Source organism: Abrus precatorius, unplaced genomic scaffold (genome assembly GCF_003935025.1).
Source record: "Abrus precatorius isolate BTA unplaced genomic scaffold, Abrus_2018 Scaffold11, whole genome shotgun sequence".
Classification (NCBI taxonomy): domain Eukaryota; kingdom Viridiplantae; phylum Streptophyta; class Magnoliopsida; order Fabales; family Fabaceae; genus Abrus; species Abrus precatorius.
In genome coordinates this window covers 15,235,718-15,256,240 of record NW_020874303.1, presented here as the reverse complement: position 1 = coordinate 15,256,240, position 20,523 = coordinate 15,235,718, and the positions used below count along the sequence as shown (strand labels likewise).

The following is a 20,523-nucleotide window of genomic DNA, read 5'->3' as shown; positions in this document are numbered from 1 at the left end:
TAGCTACGAATTAGCTATGAAATAGTTAGAGACTTTAGCTATAGGTTGGCTATGGAATTGCTACGGACTAAAATAGAACTTTAGCTGCAGATTTGCTAAGGAATAGCTACAGAATAATGAAGACATTAGCTACATATTAGCTACGGATTGACTACGGAATAGTTAGAAACTTTAACTACAGATCAGCTATGGAATAGCTATGGACTAAAATAAAAATTTAGCTACAAATTTGCTATGAAATAGCTACGGAATAATTGAAGACATTACCTACAGATTAGCAATGGATTTGCTACAGCATAGTTAGAGACTTTAGCTACGGATTAGCTATGAAATATCTACAGAATATTTTGAGACTTTCACTACGAAATAGCTACGGAATAATTAGAGACTTTTGCTATGGAATAAGCTACGAATAATCCCTAGCTAATTAGTTACGGACTTGTTATTTTGTCTATTGAAAATCAGTTAGGGATTAGCTACAGACCTAAAAATTAATAGCTACGGACAAAGCTACGGATAATCCCTAGCTAATTAGCTATGGACTTGTTATTTTTTTTATTGAATAATCAACTATGGATTAGCTACAGATTAGGAATTATTCTGTAGCTAATCCGTAGCAAATTAGCGACCTGTTTAACGCTATGGACAATTTCGTAGCTAATCTGTAGCTAAGCCGTAGCTAAATTTATTAGCTAGGGATTAGCTAGAAAATTGTTTGGAGCTAATTTTTTTTTTTTTTGTAGTGCTTGAGCATCATCTCGACCTAAAGGTGAAAAGCACCAAAAATGGCCCTAAGACTCACCTTGATCTAAGTGTGAATAGCATTAGAAAAGAGCTCAAGCTTCCCCTCAGCCTAGATTTAAGCTTCACCTTGGCTTAGGTGTGAAAAGCACCAAAAAAGACTCCTCAAGGTTCACCTTTGCCTAGGCTCAAGCTTCACCTTGGCCTGTGTGAAAAGTACAAAAAAGTCTCGCGACACACTTTAGCTTAAGCTAAAGGTTTACCTTGGGCTAGGGGTGAAGAGCACTAGAAAACACCTTAAGGTACCAAGGTTTACCTTTTTGATGTAGAAGTAGACTATAACAACATTAGGAAACATTCCAAACCTTCCAAATGTTTGAGAAATCCCAAAACAACCCAAGGAAACACTACAAGGGACATTTCGATAAAGATGTCCCATTGAATGCACCTTTAAGACAAATTTACCAAGACATGAATGCATGGTAAATTCGCCTCCACCCCCCAGCCTTGAAAAACTCTAAAATTAAGTGCGAAGAGCACTCAATATAGTCCAATGGTGTGAAGAACACCCAGAACCATTGTCAAAGTTAATTAAAGAGCAAGGAGGGCTTAACACAATCAAAAGGGCATGAAGAACTCAAAATTGTTGTCAAAGTAGATTCAAACACTAACCATGGTTAGAATACATGAAGAATGACTAACACTGCTATTAAAGGTTAATCTTGCATGGAATGCTACAAAACATAAACAAAAAACATTACAACAGAAAAGATATTAGAGAGTAGTTCAAATTGCTCTAATAAGCACTGCTATCCAAGCAGGTATCACTTAAAGAGTGGTTCATATAATTGCTCTTCAAAGTATGAGTATAAACAGCGAATTTAAAATTTAAAATTTCTTTCTTTACGAGTTTTCTATCACAAACAAAAATTAATTTATTGTTACGTTTAAATTTATATTTGTGTGTCTAACATTTGAAGTTTCTTCATTTTTATCACAAATCAAAATTGATTCTTTGACTTGAGTGTTAAAACTTGAGTTTGTATGTTGTGTTAATCCAATAGTCCCCATTTGCATGAATCAAACACTATTAAGAAGAGAAAAAAAAGAACAAATTAATAAGGAGTTTTACTGTTAACAGAGAGAAAAATTAAGAAATTTTAAAAAGAGTGTCATGACCCCTTTTTTGTAAGAAACTAAGAACATAATTTTTATACCACTTACTTATTTGAGATAAATAAATAAAAAAGAATATAAGTATAAAATTCACTTTTCATTCAAAATAAACAGAATTCCTTATATTCAATAGAATAACATAATATTACATTTAATTCATAATACTCAAAATACACAAAATTTTTTTTACTACATCACTCCCTCTATATAAGGTCTTAAAATATAAGAAAAAGAACTTTAATACAAAATTACTTGACTCCAGCTTCTAATATTTCTTTACTGGCCCCTTAGTCTGTGAAGTAAATGCAACACCTACTACATCTGTTCACGTACCACTGAACGATGATCTCAGTACACACACACAACAGCATAGACATAATTACAAGGGTGAGCTTACAAAAAATAAAATAAAATCATATATATATATTGAGCAAAATATTACTCACAGTAACAGCCTCATGCATTCTTAGCCCATTTAATGTACAACATGAAAACGATTTTCAATTGGTTTCATAGCCTAAGTAATCCAGAAGGAATCAAGCCGGTCTGGGAGTGACCCATTCCGATATTTGGATCCAGATAGCACAACATAGCACAACTCAGCATGCTCTATTGTTACACGTCTACCCACCTAAATGTGTAACTTGACTCTATAATGATGCAAGACATATATCTCAGCATAATGTAGTATAGACAAAATCATATTCTCAACAGCTCAGCTAAAATGATTCATAATATTTCAGCCAAATCTCAGCTTTTAAATTAATTAACAATAGTTACAACATAGAAAATAGCTTTTATCTAAGAGATCTAACAAAATCGTCTCAAAACTTCTTGTAATAACATACCAAATCATTCAAAACATCCTCTAACCTTAGAACAATAATTCACACTAGATCTACCAAATATTACATGTTTTAACGTAAGATTCACCAAAGATTTAGCTTTAGAACGAAGTCACTCCTAAGAATACCATGAACTTCTATGAGCAAGAGAAGGAAAAGAGAAATGAATGGTGAATCTAACTTCAAACTTATAGAATCTTATTTCAAATCCTTCAGAATAGACGTAAAATCTTAAATCTGTGAGAAATCTAAGTTTAGAAAGGTTTAGTATGAGAGAAAATGGTGGTATATGGCCTTGGAACCTTTGAGAAGTGTGAAAAAGTGAAAATTTCGTGCAAGGAACCCTATTTATAGAAAGAAAATTTGTGGCACTGTTCACGCAGAGTTACTGCTCACACCGTCACTATTTACGCATTTTTGCACTGTTCATTTTTTTTTATGAAAATAATTTCAAACTCTATCTAAATCTATTTCAATACCAAATAATCCTTCAATTAACATTTAACAAGTACAAAATATTATAGATTACTCAATAATAAATTACATGCTAACAATTCTCCCCGTGATAATAAATTTTTGTCCTAAAAAATTTCATCCCTCAGAGAAAAGATGAAGGTACAACTCTCTCATTCTTTCCTCTAACTCCTATGTGGCATCACCAGTGACTGGGTTCTAAACAACCTTTACTAATCGAATAAACTTGCCTCTAAGTCCTTTAACTCTTGTGTCCTCGATATGAGCAGTTGAGACCTCTACAAACAAATCATCTTGTATCTTCACAACATCAGGCTTGATTGCATGAAACAGATCTGTAACATACTTCTTCAGCTGCGATACATGGAAAACATTATGCAGTCCACGCAACTGAGGTAGTAATGCTAATTCATAGGCTACTAGTCCTCTGCGATGTAATATTTGATACAGTCCTATGAACTTAGGCGTTAACTTCTTTGCCTTCAATGCTCGTCCCACACCTGTAGTATGTGACACTCTCAGGAATACATGATCTCTAACTTCAAACTCCAAGGGCCTCCTGCGTCGGTCAGTATAAGACTTTTGACGATTTTGAGTACCTCTCAACTTTTCTCTAATAAGTTCAACTTTTTCCTTAGTTTCCTGTAACATTTCAGGCCTAACCATCAAATGTACTCCATCTTGGAATCAACAGATAGGGGTTCTACACCTTTTGCCATACAGAGCCTCAAATGGTGCCATATTTATACTCGAATGGTAGCTATTATTATAATTGAATTCTACCAAAGGAAGCATATCCTTCCAATTACCCCTCTGCTCCACAATACAAGTCTGCAACAAGTCTTCTAAGATCTAAATAGTATGCTCAGATTGACCATCTGTCTACAGAAGTGAATCGAGGATCTCTATTAGAGATAATACTAGAAGGTACTCCGTACAACCTGACAATCTCTCTTATGTACAATTTTACTAATTTCTCCAAGCTATAGGTCATGTTGATCGGCAAGAAATGCGCATTCTTGGTCAGCCTATCAACTACGACCCACACAACATCATGATTCTTAACTGTTCTAGGTAGATGGGACACAAAATCTATAGTCACATGGTTCTACTTCCATTCCAAAATTTCCATCATCTACAACTCTCTTGGAGGACTTTGGTGCTCCGCCTTTGCCTTCTGTCAAGTCAAACAAGCTTTAACAAACTCAGATATCTCTTGCTTCATGCCTGGCCACCAAAACATTTGCTTTAAATTTTGATACATCTTAGTAACACCAGGATAAATGTTAAGACTACCCTTATGTCCTTCTTCTAGAATTGCTCTCTTTAATTCAACATCTCCAGGGACACAAACTCAACCTTGGCATCTGAGAATATTATCAGCACCTCTACTAAAACCCTTTGTCTTATCTGTCCCCAAGAGAAATACAGTCCGACATAATATAGGATCTCATAGTTGTTTGTCTTTAATTTTCTGCAAGAAATTGTTAGTTACCACAATTCTGCCACAACTAATCTTTCTAGGTGATAAGTCCACATGTAAGTTCAGGCCTCGAAATCGTTCTACCAAAAGAGTTTCACTAACTCTAAAGGAGAATGCTTGAACCACATTCCTACTCAATACATTAGCCACTACATTAGCTTTTCCTAAATGATATTTAAGCCTGAAAATCATAATCCTTAAGAAATTCCATCTAATGTCTTTGCCTCATATTTAACTTTCGTTGATTAAACAAATAATTCAGACTCTTGTGATCACTATACACATCAAACTGAACTCCATAAAGATAGTGTCACCACACCTTCAAAGCAAAAACTACGACAGCTAGCTTAAGGTTATAGGTTGGGTAATTTCGCTCATGAGTTCGCAATGGCGAGATGCATAAGCTACCACTCTCTTATCTTGCATCAACACACATCCCAATCCTTGATGGGAAGCATCACAGTACACCTCAAACAGTCAACTAGTATCAAGGAGAATTAACACCGATGAGGAAGTTAGTCGTTGCTTCAATTCATTAAAACTTGCTCACGTTCCTAAGTCCATGCAAAGGGTTGATCATGGTGAGTTAACCGTGTCAATGGTGCAGCTATCTTCGCAAATCCCTCTATAAATCTCTGGTAGTAAGTTGCTAGGCCCATAAAACTACGAATCTCTGTGGTTGTCTTTGGCCTTTCCCATTGCAACACCACTTCAACTTTGGAAGGATCAACTGTAATTTCCTTAGCTGAAATAACATGTCCAAGGAACTTCACTTCCTCTAGCCAAAACTCACACTTAGATAATTTAACATACAACTGTTACTCCTTCAAAATACCTAATACAGTCCTCAAATGCTCTGCATGTTCCTCTGGCGGACTAGAATAAATCAAGAGATCATCAATGAAGACTACCACAAACTGATCCAGAAAAGGTCTAAAGATCCAGTTCATGTAGTCTATAAACACTGTCGAAGCATTAGTGACTCCAAAAGGCACACTATATACTCATAATGACCATATCTAGTGCGAAATGTTGTCTTTGGAATATTTTCATTCTTTACTCGAATCTGATGGTATCCAGACTTCAAATCAATCTTAGAGAATACTTTAGCTCCTCTTAATTGGTCCATCAAATCATCAATCCGTTGCAATGGGTACTTATTCTTAATTGTCAACTTATTCAGTTTAAGATAATCAACACATAATCTAAAACTTTCATCCTTCTTTTTCACCAAGAGAACTTGTGCTCTCCAAGGCGATACACTTGGTCTAATTCACTGTTTCTGCATTAGATCTTCAATCTGCCCCTTAAGCTCAATTAACTCTTTCGGCGCCATTCGGTAAGGTGCTATAGAAACTGGTTCAACTCCAAGAATTAAGTCTATAGCAAACTCCACTTTTCTATGCAGAGGTATTCCAGGAATATCCTCTGGGAAGATCTCAAGAAATTTCCATACTACTGGTATTGACTGCAAACTCTGCTTATTCTCTGTATTTATAATGGCCAAAAGAACATAACAAGAGACCCCTTCACTCAAAGATGTTTCTACTTGACGGGTAGAAGTCAGCTCAACACAGCTCTGCTGCTCAAGAAAAATCAGACACCTCTACCCACAATCAATTAGTACACGATTAGCAGTAAGCCAATCCATTCCTAGGATTACATCTAGTCCTGACATCAGGATACAAATAAGATTTACCTTATACCTTCGTTCCTCAACTACTTTGGGACACTTAACATAAACTGTCGAAGTCTTTATCGAACTCAGAGTAGGTGTCAATACTACCAATTTATATCCTAGATCGCTCACCTGTAACCCTAAGTTTCTCACACAAATATCTCTAATCTATTGCTTGGCTGCATCTGACCCATCAAATCCAGTAAACTTAGGAGGATCGTTCTTCCTGAACTAAGACAATCCCTAATATTCAGGAGAAGGTACAATTAAAGTAGTGACTACTGTTTCTTGTGCTGCAGTAGTGGCTTGATTTGTAGCCTATTGTTGTTGTATCATTTCTAGACTTTGCCTCACTATGGCTGCCATAGCCTCCATGGCGTGAGCCATTTGGTTCACGTCAGTAGGAGTAGAAGGGTTTGCAACAAACCTTCTTGGTCTAGCCATCTTAATATACATAATAAAACTAGCTTAGATGCATTTAACACATTCAACAATACTATAACATAGCTATTTTCATAGATTCAGCTTATAATAATATATTCATATTAAGTATATCATAGCAATTTAATCAATTTAGCGCTTAGCATAATATCATATCAGCATTCTCAACATTCACACAACATAGCGTTCACATTTATCTTAGCAATCATTTACAACTTAGCTTAACAGCTGATAAATGCTTTCTATACTTGATCCTACATTGTAATTCATGAATGATAATTGAGAGTTTTAAGCTATTCATTGATAAAATTTACTATTATTAATTTCATTTTATTTATATTTTAGGAAAAAGGATCAAGAAGTGAAAGTTTTAAAAGATATTGGGAATTGAAACACATAATGAAGCCAGAGATATACACGGGCATGTATATACATGACCGTGTACATGTGCGTGTACTTTTCAAGAAAGCTGTGAAGTGCAATTATTAGAAACCAGAGATGTACACGGCCAAAGTACATGGCTGTGTACTTGGGCGTGTACTTTTAACGTGCGTCAGAATTTAAATTTCTACGAGAAGATGAGCCCTTGGGCCACTCATATAAAATTGACCTTGGCACAGAAACCTAGGGAGGCTGTTTTTGGAGACGAAAGACTCAGAGACGGCAAGAGGATGAGATCAAGCGTTCTAATTCATATCTTTTGTAATCTTAGTTTCAAGATGTTTAGGTTCTAACTTTCCTTTGAGTTTCTAGACGTAATGAATCCTAATTGACTAAATTTTCTGGAATTCTTCTAATGCTATTTCATGTTCCTTTCTCTTGGATTTAATTGAGTAGTATCAATTTTCTTCTATCTTGTTTTCTTGTTTGAATTTGAGTAAAATTCTTGCATGAATTTAACATTGCTCAATTAAAAAGACTTGAATATATTTCTAGAGATAGAAAGACGTGAGTTTTTTGTATTAGGATTAACCCTAATTATGGAATTCATAATGAACTTAATGCAACCTAGGAGTATTAATTAAGGAAGAGATTTCGATTGATCAACTGAGGGTTAGGAATCATTATCCTTTAGAAAGGTATTGATTTAATTTAGAATTTCCTGCAGCGATAAGGGTTTGGAACTAAGTAGTTGAAGAAGAATTTCAGTTATTTGGACATTTAGGAGGATTTACAGTCTAGATACTTGCCATCCCTTGAACACCTTTAGCCATAATTTTCTATAATTTATTTTCATAAGAATATTTGTTCCTTTTTAATTTATTATTCTTTTACTTTTAGCAATTTCATTAACAAAATTTAATTTTTATATCTATTAACAATTACACAATTAAGGAAGAATTTCTTAATAACAGTCCTTGTGGATACGACACTTGGTACTTAAATTTTCACAATATTACTCTGATAACGGGTACACTTGCCTAGTAATTCGATTTTTACACATCAAGTTTTTGGCAGCCTATTATTCAAGCAGTATGACTCGCCTATAGCTCACCCAAGTATCATATACCAAAATTTTCTACATCTGTTGTGTCTAAGAATCGAGGTGATCAAGCTTGTTCTCTCACAACCTGATTATTAGAAATTATGATATATGATTCATAGCTAAGACTCACATGCCTAATATGTACAATTGACGCCTAACAATCTCACCACGTAGGTTTACCTAGACCACACTCTAATACCACTAAAATGTCACGACCCATTTTTGTAAAGAACCGAAAGCATTTTTTTTACACCACTTACTTATTTGAGATAAATAAATAACGAAGAATATAAGTATAAAATTCACTTTTCATTCAAAATAAATAGAATTCCTTATGACAAATATCCAACAGAACAACATAATATTATGTTTAATTCATAATACTCAAAATACATAATTTTTTTTTTTACTACATCACTCCCTCTATATGAGGTCTCAAAATATAAGGAAGAAGACTTTAATGCAAAATTACTTGACTCTGCCTTCTAACATTTTTCCACTAGCCCCTTAGCCTGTGAAGTATATGTAACACCTACTACATCTGATCACCTACCACTGTATGATCATCTCAGTACACACGCATACAACAAAATAGACAGAATTGCAAGGGTGAGCTTACAAAAAATAAAATAAAATCATATATATAAAGCAAAATATTGCTCACAGTAATAGCCCCATGCATTCCTAGCTCATCTAATGCACAATATGAAATTAGTTTCCAACTGGTTTCACAACCTAAGTAATTCAAATGGAACCGAGTCGATTTGGGAGCGACCCATTCTAGTATCTAGATCTAGACAGCATAGCTTAACATGCTCTATCGTTACACGTCTACCCACCTAAACATCGTTTAATAAATAAAGTAAGCTCCTTTTACCTTAGAATATTGTGATTCACACTAGATCTACTGAATATTACTTGTTTTAACACAAGATTCACTGAAGATTTAGCTTTAGAATGAAGTCTCTCCTAAGAATACCATGAACTTTTATGAGAAAGAGAAGAAGAAGAGAAATGAACGGTGAATCTAACTTCAAATTTACAGAATCTTACTTCAAATCCTTCAGAATAGACGTAAAATCTTAGATTTGGCAAGAAATCTAAGTTTAGGAAGGTTTAGTATAAGAGAAAATGGTGGTATATGACCTTGGAACCTTTGAGAAGTGTGAAGAAGTGAAAATTTCGTGCAAGGAGTCCTATTTATAGAAAAAAAAAATTGAGACACTGTTCACGCCAGAGTTACTGTTCACACAGCCTCACTGTTCATGCCAGAGTACTGCTCACCCCGGAATTATTATTCACACCACAACTATTCACTTTTTATATATATATATAAAAATAATTTCAAACTCCATCTAAATCTATTTCAATACCAAATAATCCTTCAATTAATATTTAAGAAGTACAAAATATTATAGATTACTCAATAATAAATTACATGCTTGACAGAAAGAATGAAGAGAACTGTGAGAACAATACCTACAGATGTGAAAGAGATCAACTTTGTTAGTGTAGAGAAAATAAAGAAGACAAAGAGATTATAAGGTGTGAATTTAGCGTGCTTCATTTATTAGATAAAAGTTGCAAAGCATTTTAAAAGTTTAATTTAAGAGAGTGGTTGACACATTACTGCTGCCTAAGAGTGACTTTAGAAAATAGTTAATATGTAACTGCTCACCTAGAATAACTTTAGAGAGTAGTTAATACATAATCACTCACTCTCTAAAGTGTGACTTAATTTAGAGAGCAGTTAATAGAGAACCACTTTTCAAAGTCTTTCTTAGAGAACGATTAATAGAGAATTGTTCTAAAGTTTGTCTTAACCGCTCTCTAAATGTATTGTAGAAGCAGTGTTCTATTAACCACTCTACCACTCTCTTAGTTGACAAATTATGAAGTGAAATCTGGCATAGTAAAAAGTATTTGAAGGTGCTCAAGCGACCTTAGACCAAAACAAATAAGTAATCCAAATTTTACAATCTCTTTAGCTGACACTTGAAAACCAGTACCATATTACACCATACTCCTCTCAACTTGGCCTTCCCACTTCGTGACAAGCTTGAGCAAGGGGAGATTGATCCGAAATAAAAAACATGACCATGGTCAAGCTAACAAAACTACTATCACTCCACATAGGTCCATTGTGAAAGGTTGATCCCCTCAAACATACCAATAGTCGCGTGCTCACCACAATTAGACTCCTATGTATATTGAAGTCCATCTTCGCTTCAACTGAGATGAATTAACCATGTGTCCCTCGGTCAAAGTACGTCGAATCACAACCCTTTATCCTTATTTTGGCCAAATCCTCCACTGACTTGAGATTTCTTACGAAAACACCACTCCTTAGAAATCACCAGAGTATCGCAAACTACTATACCAGGATCACACTCCATCCTGTATCAGGCCAGGAGTTCAAACACCTATACTTCCTCATACACAGTTAATGATATTTTACATTGTGAAAAGTAAATCATCAAAAGAATTAAGAATTTTTATTTTTGACATAAAAAATGTAACTTACAATCAAGTGTTTAATAAACTATGTATCAATATAGATATATTTCATTTTTAACTAATCTCGTTGAAAAAGTTGACAATTCATATTTTGTTTTTATCTTGATAAAAAAGCGTAATTATACTTAAAATTTTGTCATCAATTTAATAAACATTATTTTAACGTATTTTTTTTACATATGTAAACTCGGTATAAATTTATTGACTATATTAGTGTCGGTATATATAACGAGATTTATTTTAGTTTTATATATTTTTATTTTTATTCCTATTTTTTAAACTTTTGTTTTTATCCTTGTTATTAATTTGTCCTTACTCCTTAGTTAGTTCTTGACTTAGCTACTAGATATGTAATTAAGTTCTATCACGTGTGGAACACATTATATATGTTAAAAGGAGAAAAAGTCCCGCACAAGCATCACAAAATATGATTTTCAACATTAAATCACATAAAATATTATTTCCATATCTTCCCCCAAATTAACCAATTGTATATGCCTTTTCTGAAAAGATATCTGACGTAGAGACCAAAAATAAAAGTTAAAAATTAAAACAGAAAAAAATTTACAGTAACTAAATGAAATTTGTTAGATTTACATTAAAGTATTATTCTTATCATATTTGATCACACATGTGCAATGACAAATATCATCAGTGGTATGATAGCCTTTTTTCACTATTTCAACTAAATTCTGCCACTAGCTCGTTAATACTAAAGCTGTGTCTAAAAGAAAACTTTTTAAATTCTTCACAATGTAATTAAAAGAAAATGCAAGGCCTCGTCCATCGTACATCATGTCCTCACTTCTACAAATTCTTGTAGCAAAACAATTAATGCTTTATTAATTTTTTATCTCTCAAAAATTTATATTTTCTTAAACAATTTTCTTATGTATTTTTACTTATAAAATAAAATTTTCATATTAAAATAGGTCGAATGATAAATAATATTCATAAGAATTTGATTTTTATCAAGTTTAATAAAGTTTTGTGATCTATGTAATTAACCTTACATGTTAATTGTTGTATAAAATAATTCTTTCCATTCACTTTTCCTATTTGATCCTTCAAAATGTTACAAGTTTTTAGGAGAGAAATTCATTATATATATATATATATATGAAGACTGAATGGGAGATTCCTGATATTTAGAAGGAACTAAAGGAAAATTTTATAGTATTTACAAGGACTAAATTAAAAACAAAAATCACAAGGAAACAGCTTAATCAAGAAAAGTTTAAAACAAAGAACTCGATTGAAAAATGAATAAAAAAAAAGAACTACATTTAAAAATTATGAATTTTTGAGAAAAAAATAATAAGCCAAAATATTTTTATCCCGAATTTTCTGTAAACATTCTTTTGTATACGTAGTCACGTTCTAGAAAGTAGAAAGTGACACCTGTATTATTGATTCAACGGTTACATTTCTAAGTTGCACACACACTCACACATTGGAAATTTAAACGGCTTTAATTGTTACAAAAGTTGAAGATCTGATGATTGTTTCCAAGAGACACAAATAAGTTCATTGATAGTGTAAAATATTTTATGTTGTAAGAGGATTAAACAAAATCCATTCATAGTTATATTTTATTACAGAAGCTAACTGAGGAACCATATTCTATCACATAATATCCACTTTGACAAGTGGAAACTTTATTTATTTAAAGGAACTAAACTGAAATATTATCCCTTACTTTAGTTATATGCTACTCTACCATCTAACAATTGTGTAACACCTCATTGGATTTTGTTATTTCTGAATTCTCTTCATTCTGTGCTTCTACATGACAGGTTGATTCTTCAATAAACTTAAATAAGCTTGAGCAACTTGAAGAGATGCTCTTAACTGGAGGAGATGGTGGCTGTCTTACAATCATTTGCATCATTTGACTTAAGCAATTACTTGCTGTGGATTCTGAACTGTGAGTTTGTAACTCGCCTTCGATCTCGAAGGATCCTTGCATTTCATCTTCATATTCATCACAGTCTGATGCACCATAGAATGAATCTGACCTTGCAGGAGAGTAATCCCTTATTATGGTGTCACATGTTCTGCCTTGCTCAATGTCAGTCAAAGCATCAACAACCTGTAGTGACATATAACACATGAAATTAAATAAAATTTATAAGTAGAACCTTAGAATTTGGCCATACATTTTATTGTTAAATGCACTCTTACTCTCTATAATTTACTTTAATTTTAGTTTTGATCACTTTACTTTATAAGTTTTGGTCACCATAGTTTTATTTTTTAATATGTCAATCGAATGTATTTTCAAAAGATAGCCATTGAGACTAATATGTGCTGTCTATTGGGACCAAAATCTAAATAGAATTAATTAGGGGCTGAAACATAAACAAAATGGCATTATAGAGGTTAAATTCTGATAAAATAAAACAATAAGAACTATAAATAAAGTAAGCTTTTAAAATATAGTAATCAAAACTAAAATTGAGATAAATTATTGAATATAAATGTATTTAAACACACTTTTTATTAAGTCGACCATAAATGTAAATAAGTAAAAGCAAACTCTAAATGCCTAATTTTGTATAATCAAGTGACAAGATAGATGCTATATATTAACCCATCCTCATAAAAATTCTCTCCAACGCGTTCTTTATTATTTTGTTGGACATGTGCGTGCTTGTTCAAAACTTAAACAGGAAAAAGTAAAAAAGAAAATTTCTAAAGTTCAGGTCCAAGCTCAATATTAGAAACTGGGTTGAAGGATGGTCAAAAGAATGTTTGCTGGAAGATTCTCTATTAAGATATGTTAGTAATATGCTCTTTGGTAACTCTTTTTCAACACTTTCATTAGGTGAAATGGGGTCCGAATTTATTTTGTTCTCTTTCTTTTGATTTGATCTTGGATCCGCAGTTGAAAAAACATTGGATATCTTTATAAGAAACTAATAACCATCTTTGTTTTCTATACCAAAACATAATTACATTGCTAATTGTCAACTTCTCTTCATTATCTCAAATTCCTCTCGAATAAATAAGAAGTATAATGAAACTATAGTCCAAAAGATGGGATCCAATAATTTATGCATACCTGATTCATATTTAGTCTCTTCTGAGGGTCCCTGCTTAGACATTTCTCTGCTATTCTCACCATCCAAAATAGTTGATGGACATCATGAGAATAAAGGATCCTTTCATCAATTAGATCTGGATAGTTCCTATCTTTTAAAAGTGGCCTTGCCTGCATAAAATTTCAATAGACAAACTAGTAAGGGTATGTAAATAGGTTTATTTATCAGAATGTTGCAATTAAAACTTATGTTACCAGTAAGTAGTCGCATTCATTTTGTTCCCAATCAAAATGAATCATAGTTTTGCCAAACCAAGAAAAGATCATAGCTGTAATTGATTCTACTCATGTACTTAAAAGATCAACTGAAAATAACCCTGGTCCTTCACACTGAGAAAACTAAGGAATAAAAATTGATTTGAAGCATATTGATGCCTTGATGTGCTGAGGTTGTACTAATATATTAAGATACTAATTGAAATTTCAAGGTATTTAGATTGTTACCCATCCCACAAGACTTCTTCCTCCAAGTCTTTTATCTGTAGTTCTCATTCCAGTTATTAGCTGTAGTAGAACCACCCCAAAAGAATATACATCTGTTTTGGTTGACACTTTGCCGTGTTCTGCATATTCAGGTGCCAAATACCCGAAAGTTCCAACAACTTCTGTCGAGTGTATTGAGTCTTGATTTTGATTTCTTGCCAACCCAAAGTCTCCCAGCTTATAAATTCATCATGAAAGAATAATGTTAGTTTTGATGAAGTTCATCTCCTTTATAGAATTAACAATGACTTATAGAGTACTCTCAAATTATGTCATTTTGCCATCTCATTTGCACTAGTAAATACAGTAATGTTAAAATGTATTAATTCTAAAATGTTCAACCATTATTCAACGCCTTACAATTGAGAGCATAAATAAGCGCTTAAATTTAGAGAATAACTGCTTATTTTTCAAACACTCTTTTGCGATTATTTTTCAAAATAAGCTAAACCAAACACACTGAATGTGTGTCATGTTTTAATTAAGCATCATATGCATCCAAATATATGTATATTCAAGATTGGATGGTTTACCAATGGTTGATGATCATGTGTTATAAGGATATTGTTTGGCCTCACATCTCTATGTATTATGTTGTTCGTGTGTAAGTAGAGTAAGCCTTTGGCAGCTCCAATAGCTACGTTGATCCTATCCTTCCAATTAAGAGGGGAGCGAGAGTGTTCTACATCAATTTAACAGAAGTTAGTCTCTTATGAGATGTAACAAGAAAACATAAATAGCAACAGATTACTACATTAAGGCACGTTTTGTTACCTGACAGATGTTGGTCAAGTGAGCCATTGCAGACATATTCATAAACAAGAAGCCTATTATATCCTTCTGAGCATGAACCAAGCAACATGACCACATTATCATGTATTGCTTTGCTAAGAACATTTACTTCAGACTTAAATTCTTTCTCTCCTTGGAAGCTTGCATTTTTATGCTGCTTGACAGCAATCTTGATTCCATTAAGCTGTCCCTTGAAGACAGATCCAAATCCACCTTCCGATAGAAAATTCTTAGGAGAAAATCCCTGTGTAGCATTGTAGAGCTCTACATAACTGAAATCTCTCTTCCATCCAATTTTCAGTCGTCTATTATTGCACACAGAACAAATTGAATTTGTAAATTCTTCCTCCATATGCGATGTTTCATTGTTCTGTTCCTTTTGGTTTACTTCTATTTGGTGTGTTTCTTGATTCTCCGAAATGTGAAATAGTGATTGGTTCCCTAATGTTACTTGTTCTATATTTGAATAAAACTTCCCGTCTTGGTGTTTTTGGCGACCATACCGCAAGCTTCCGAGACTGGAAGTTGAGGCTTCAGTACTCCATTGACTTGAAACAGCTGATGCCAACAGATCACTTGATGAAGACCTAGACACTGCTAAATGCACCATTTGTCATCCTCAATTGTACTACTTAATCATCAAATTGTACATAATGATAGGTGTTTAAGTAATGCTAAATATCATTGAATTAATGGAGATTTCACTGCGATACTTTAGCCATTTCATTTAGCAGTGAATGTAGACAAAGATTTTCGTTAGATCATGACCTTGAGAATTGTAACCAAACTTTGATAAACTTTCACCATGGCTTTTATTTGCTAGATTATTGTGTAATTGATTCTTCAGTTTGTGCATTTGAAGTGGATAGGAAAAAATGAGTAAAAGACTAGCTATTCAAAGTTAATATATATTGATCACTGTTGGATGTTATTAACTAATCTTTTGTTTAATCATCATAAGGTGATAACTATTCCTAGATATATATTTGCAGTCTGTGTGACAAATAGGATATGATAGAACATCAAGATTTCTTGTGTTCATGGCATGGATTTTCAAAATTTTACATGAATGAACGAACAAAAAATTTTGAATCAAGATGTTTATTGTTTAGTTAACACCAAAATGGAAATATGTTATTGCAGTTAATCTAGAAGTCTATGATGTTATATGTGTGGTATTGCAGATATTGCTATAATATTTCTTGATAGTATGTAAGTCAACAAATGGGAGAACATATAACCAATTTATGACATTATAGAAATTTTAATTTATATATATGCTTCCTATTTTGGCAATATTTTTATGGTAAAATAAATACTTACTCTGAAGAGAACGTGCTTCCTCTTCACTTCCTGGAAACATTTCTTTATAGCTTACATTTTCTTGCCTATCTGCAAGTGATTTGCTGATGGCTGTTGATTTTGGATCTTTCAACTTCTCGATTGAATTGTCACTTGTTATCCTATACATGCCACAAGGGAGCATGTCCATGAGCTCCTTCATATCTTTGTGCATTTGTCTGCATCCGAGGAAAAAGTGTATTAAAAATAACCTTAATTACATAAGTAGTCTGTGGATAATTTGATAGCATAAGTTATTAAATGTAAATAGTTTCTATTTTTTGTAGAGAGACTAATTCTCCTTTATAGTGACCTTAAATGACAAGTTGTGCATGGTTTAGTTTGATTTCCCTTATATGGAAGTGGTAGACATACCCTATCAAGAAAGTTTATATAATTGTGATTGTCTTTTTTGGTTGTCCTGTAGTATTCTTGCATCTAGGATGTGAGAGACTAATCTCTTGAAGCATAGTCAATTTCTAAACCAGGAATACCTCCTAACAACCTTTTTTTCATACACATGAATCTCGAGATTGAACCCAAGACCAAATGCTTAAGGGATCCAAGCCCCTTGTACTCATAGTGATGCATGTTGGTTATAATTGGGATTGTTAATTATATCATTATCACCTAGATTTGATCTAGAGAATCTGCACAACTCCAAGTTCTGAAAAGATAAAGAGTCTGTTTAGAAGAGCTTATGAACAGATTTGGAAATAGATTGTGACCCCCATAAGCTTTTATTAGCTTATTCTAATAAGTTTTATGGTTAAATTTATGACGTAAACCATTATATGAAAAGAGTTTATTGAATAAGCGCATAATTAAACTGTGTATCTGATAGGATCCAATTGTATGGGACTTGAGTCCCACAATGGATGTATGTGATTCTAGCGTGGGGTTTATAAGGCCTTGGACTCCAATAGCTCGCTTTTGTGAGAATTCTTATCAGTATCCAAATACACCCGAAAGCAACAAGGGACAAGATCCTGTATGTAGTTGTCAAACATCATCTTTCACTGCTTAAAACGGGATTTTTTTATTTTTATTTTTTGTGTATTTTGCATTTGTTATCTGATCATGTGCAATTCCATCTTAAGAAACAGTAAATTGTTGTTTGGTTTCACTTGCATCTGCTAGATTAAGGGAAAAATATTTGGAAGTTAGAAACATACCTAACAAGTATCAAACTTGTTGCCTGAAAATCCTGGGCAGCATTGGAAGCAACTTCTACAGGAAGGCCCAGAGGAACTTCTATTTGGAGTCCAATCTGAGAAATATCATTTCCAAAGAACAATTTCAATAATCCATTTTATTCAAAGACACTATGCTCTCTGTTCAGATTATATGTAACATTATCAGTATATGTTAGTGCAAATTCATCATATTAATCACATCAGAAATTTTATGCAAAAATGTAAACTTATTAGTTTTTATTTCTGCTCTACAGTTTGTCAAATCCCTTTTCTAGCTGCGTTAAGTGTTAGATACTTTTATTGTGTGATTTTTCAGAATGATATGTCAAGTGTACGGATTGCACCAACCTCATTCATTTTACAATACTGGATGAGCTCCTTAATTTTCCGGTTCAAAAGATAGTCTTCTTTTCTTCTGGTATGTTTCTCAATAACTTTCTGGTTTGTTGAAATAATTGAACTGGAATCAACTTTCACCATGTAACCCACTAGAGAGCAAAAGAGAAAGAACAAAGAGGAAAATTCAGCATATCAAATGCAAGTAGCTAGTAAGAAAAACGGCTTATTCAAATTACAACTTTTCTTGATGTATCAAAATTCATATCCTTCTATTTTTCCCCTTTTTTATTTGATTAATAGCGTGTTTGGTTCAAATTAATTCTATAGAAATGATCGCTTAGTTTTCAAAAGCTCTCTCAGAAAGCTAAAACAAATAAACAAATTATTTCTTCAAAGTAAGTTGAGCCAAACATGAGCTACATGTAGATAACGGAAAAGTAAATAGAATCCTTACAACTCTTTCTTCTGAAAAAAGAAAACGTACTAGGACTGCTAATCCAATCAAGAACAGCAACAATTATAAGCTGATCTCCAGCCTTAACTGATAACTTTCTCAGGGCCCTAAGAATTGCCTTTAAACTAACATCTCTTGATGCATCTTGGATCACCACTACCCTCTGAGGTTCTGTAGCCATCATGTATGTGCTTCAAATTGCTCCTCAATTTTCAAACAAAATTTTCTCTCCCAAATGACACAACAAAAAAGACATACAAAAGTATAAAGGGATTTTATGTGAAGCTGTACACTACCAGATTCAACAATAATACTAAATGCATAGCATTGTTTTGGAATTTGATTTTGTTACAATATTTGTGGTTTACTTATGTAAATTTGCCTACATATTTTTTTCAATCTGATATATAATCTAACTGTGATGAAAATCAGAAGCTACTGCTAGCAAAAATGAAATGTCAATGAACTTTGGCAGGTGTAAGGTTTGATATTATATACAATTAGGATTTGATGTATTAGAAGAACAAAGGATAGCCATGATAAGAAAGAGTTGAAGACTAGCTATAAAGGAACGTATTTATATGTTGTAATTTTTTCAAAACATAAATGATGGGGGAACATTGAGATCAAACACAACAAATACCAAATCCTCCAAATTTATTCTTTCTTTGACACACGCTGATACTTATAAAGAAAGGTGTATTAACATAATATTCCTCAGGAAAAGGGTAGTGATGAATCCATTAGAGCATAATTAAGAGAGGATTAGTAGCAATATAGCATATTCGGATATCCCGAATTGGCCCTGAACCTTTCTCCAATTAATGAGAAGCAAGGTGAATTTATTAGTCTCATTTGGGAATAATATATTATTTCCTTTTCCCTTTAAGTTTCATTCATTGAAGTGAATTTTGTCCACATATTTTTGGATTTAGGGAGTGGCGAAATAACCTAAGCTTTTTAAGAAATGTAGCATTGTTGGCAAGATATTTTTTTAATAATGTTGGTTGTGTCTTTGAATGGTAACTAATTGAGACCTTGCATGTACAAGAGCCGGACAAGGCAATGAATGTAATTCCTTAAAAATTGAATAAATAAAATCATTACATAGCTGGCTGATTATGTGTATGATTAGATCATCATCAAGTCCTTCCAAAATTGTTTTTGATTTGGATAAGACAGATACCAATCCGGCTCTCTAAAATGTTTGGCTGAAGTTTTTCTCAATTAATTTGCTGCTTCGATATAAACATATCCATTTTGATTCTCTCCTTAAAAACAACAATATTCAAAATAGTAGTTGTGTTGTGTTGGGAACTTCAAGAATACTTTAAATACTTTATTTCATATTTTAATTTTTTTACCAATTAATTTGGATAAATTATTTCAGTTTATTATGCTACAACCATTTTTACTCATTTTTAAAATGTTGAACTTTCTCTTGATATAAAATTTGTTTTATGTCAATTTTGTATGTTAATTATAATTATCCTGTCCTGTCTATAATTTTTTAAATTTATCGAACCATGTGTCCATGTCTAATAACACATGTATACGTCATATTCATATTTTATAGTATGTAATGACAAAGGCAACTACAATCACAATGTTGGCCAGTGTCCCTCTAAAGACGATGCAGTGATCAGATTTGTGAATAGCACTTATGTTGTAAATTTTCAACATATCAGATTAGCGTTATATTTCTAAAGAAGAAAGACAACAAGAAAAAAACTTTATCCTACTAAATGAGCTTGATTATATGAATCGTACGAGTTTTTCACATCCAAATATTTAAATTTTGAATTTGTGGTATTGTGTTATTTCCGATTTTGACTTTCATGACCTTCTTCTAAAAAAATTATAATGCATATATTTTATTTTACTTTTTTAAGTAAAATTTTTTAAATTCCTAAATTTAATTTCAAAGTTTCTCTTTAGAGTTAACTTTTTTTTCTTATTCTTTAACTATGACTA

The 20,523-nt window shown here is 32.7% G+C and overlaps 1 protein-coding gene across 2 annotated transcripts; it reads right to left on the bottom strand.

Moving 5' to 3' along the window:
* Positions 1-12,349: 12,349 nt before the first annotated feature.
* Positions 12,350-19,387, bottom strand: LOC113855269 (probable serine/threonine-protein kinase PIX7). Of its 2 annotated transcripts, none has more exons than XM_027486838.1 (9): positions 18,580-19,366; positions 18,105-18,244; positions 17,736-17,830; positions 16,543-16,739; positions 15,202-15,813; positions 14,961-15,109; positions 14,389-14,604; positions 13,906-14,055; positions 12,350-12,933 (listed from the first exon to the last, which is right to left on the bottom strand). In XM_027486838.1, the coding sequence occupies exons 1-9, from the start codon at positions 18,731-18,733 to the stop codon at positions 12,565-12,567; spliced, it is 2,082 nt and encodes a 693-aa protein (XP_027342639.1). In that variant the 5' UTR covers positions 18,734-19,366; the 3' UTR covers positions 12,350-12,564. The 2 variants fall into 2 exon arrangements, with proteins under 2 accessions (XP_027342639.1, XP_027342638.1); XM_027486837.1 differs by having other exon boundaries at positions 12,351-12,933; positions 18,550-19,387.
* Between the last annotated feature and the right edge of the window lie 1,136 nt (positions 19,388-20,523).

Bases quoted from the DNA above. Each gene is read 5' to 3' on its own strand.
- LOC113855269 (XM_027486837.1), bottom strand. From the start codon at position 18,733: ATGATGGCTACAGAACCTCAGAGGGTAGTGGTGATCCAAGATGCATCA. The intron at 15,110-15,201 runs GTAACAAAACGT...AAATTGATGTAG, and splicing joins ACTTGACCAACATCTGTCAG to AACACTCTCGCTCCCCTCTT. The intron at 14,605-14,960 runs GTAAACCATCCA...TGAATTTATAAG, and splicing joins CACATGATCATCAACCATTG to CTGGGAGACTTTGGGTTGGC.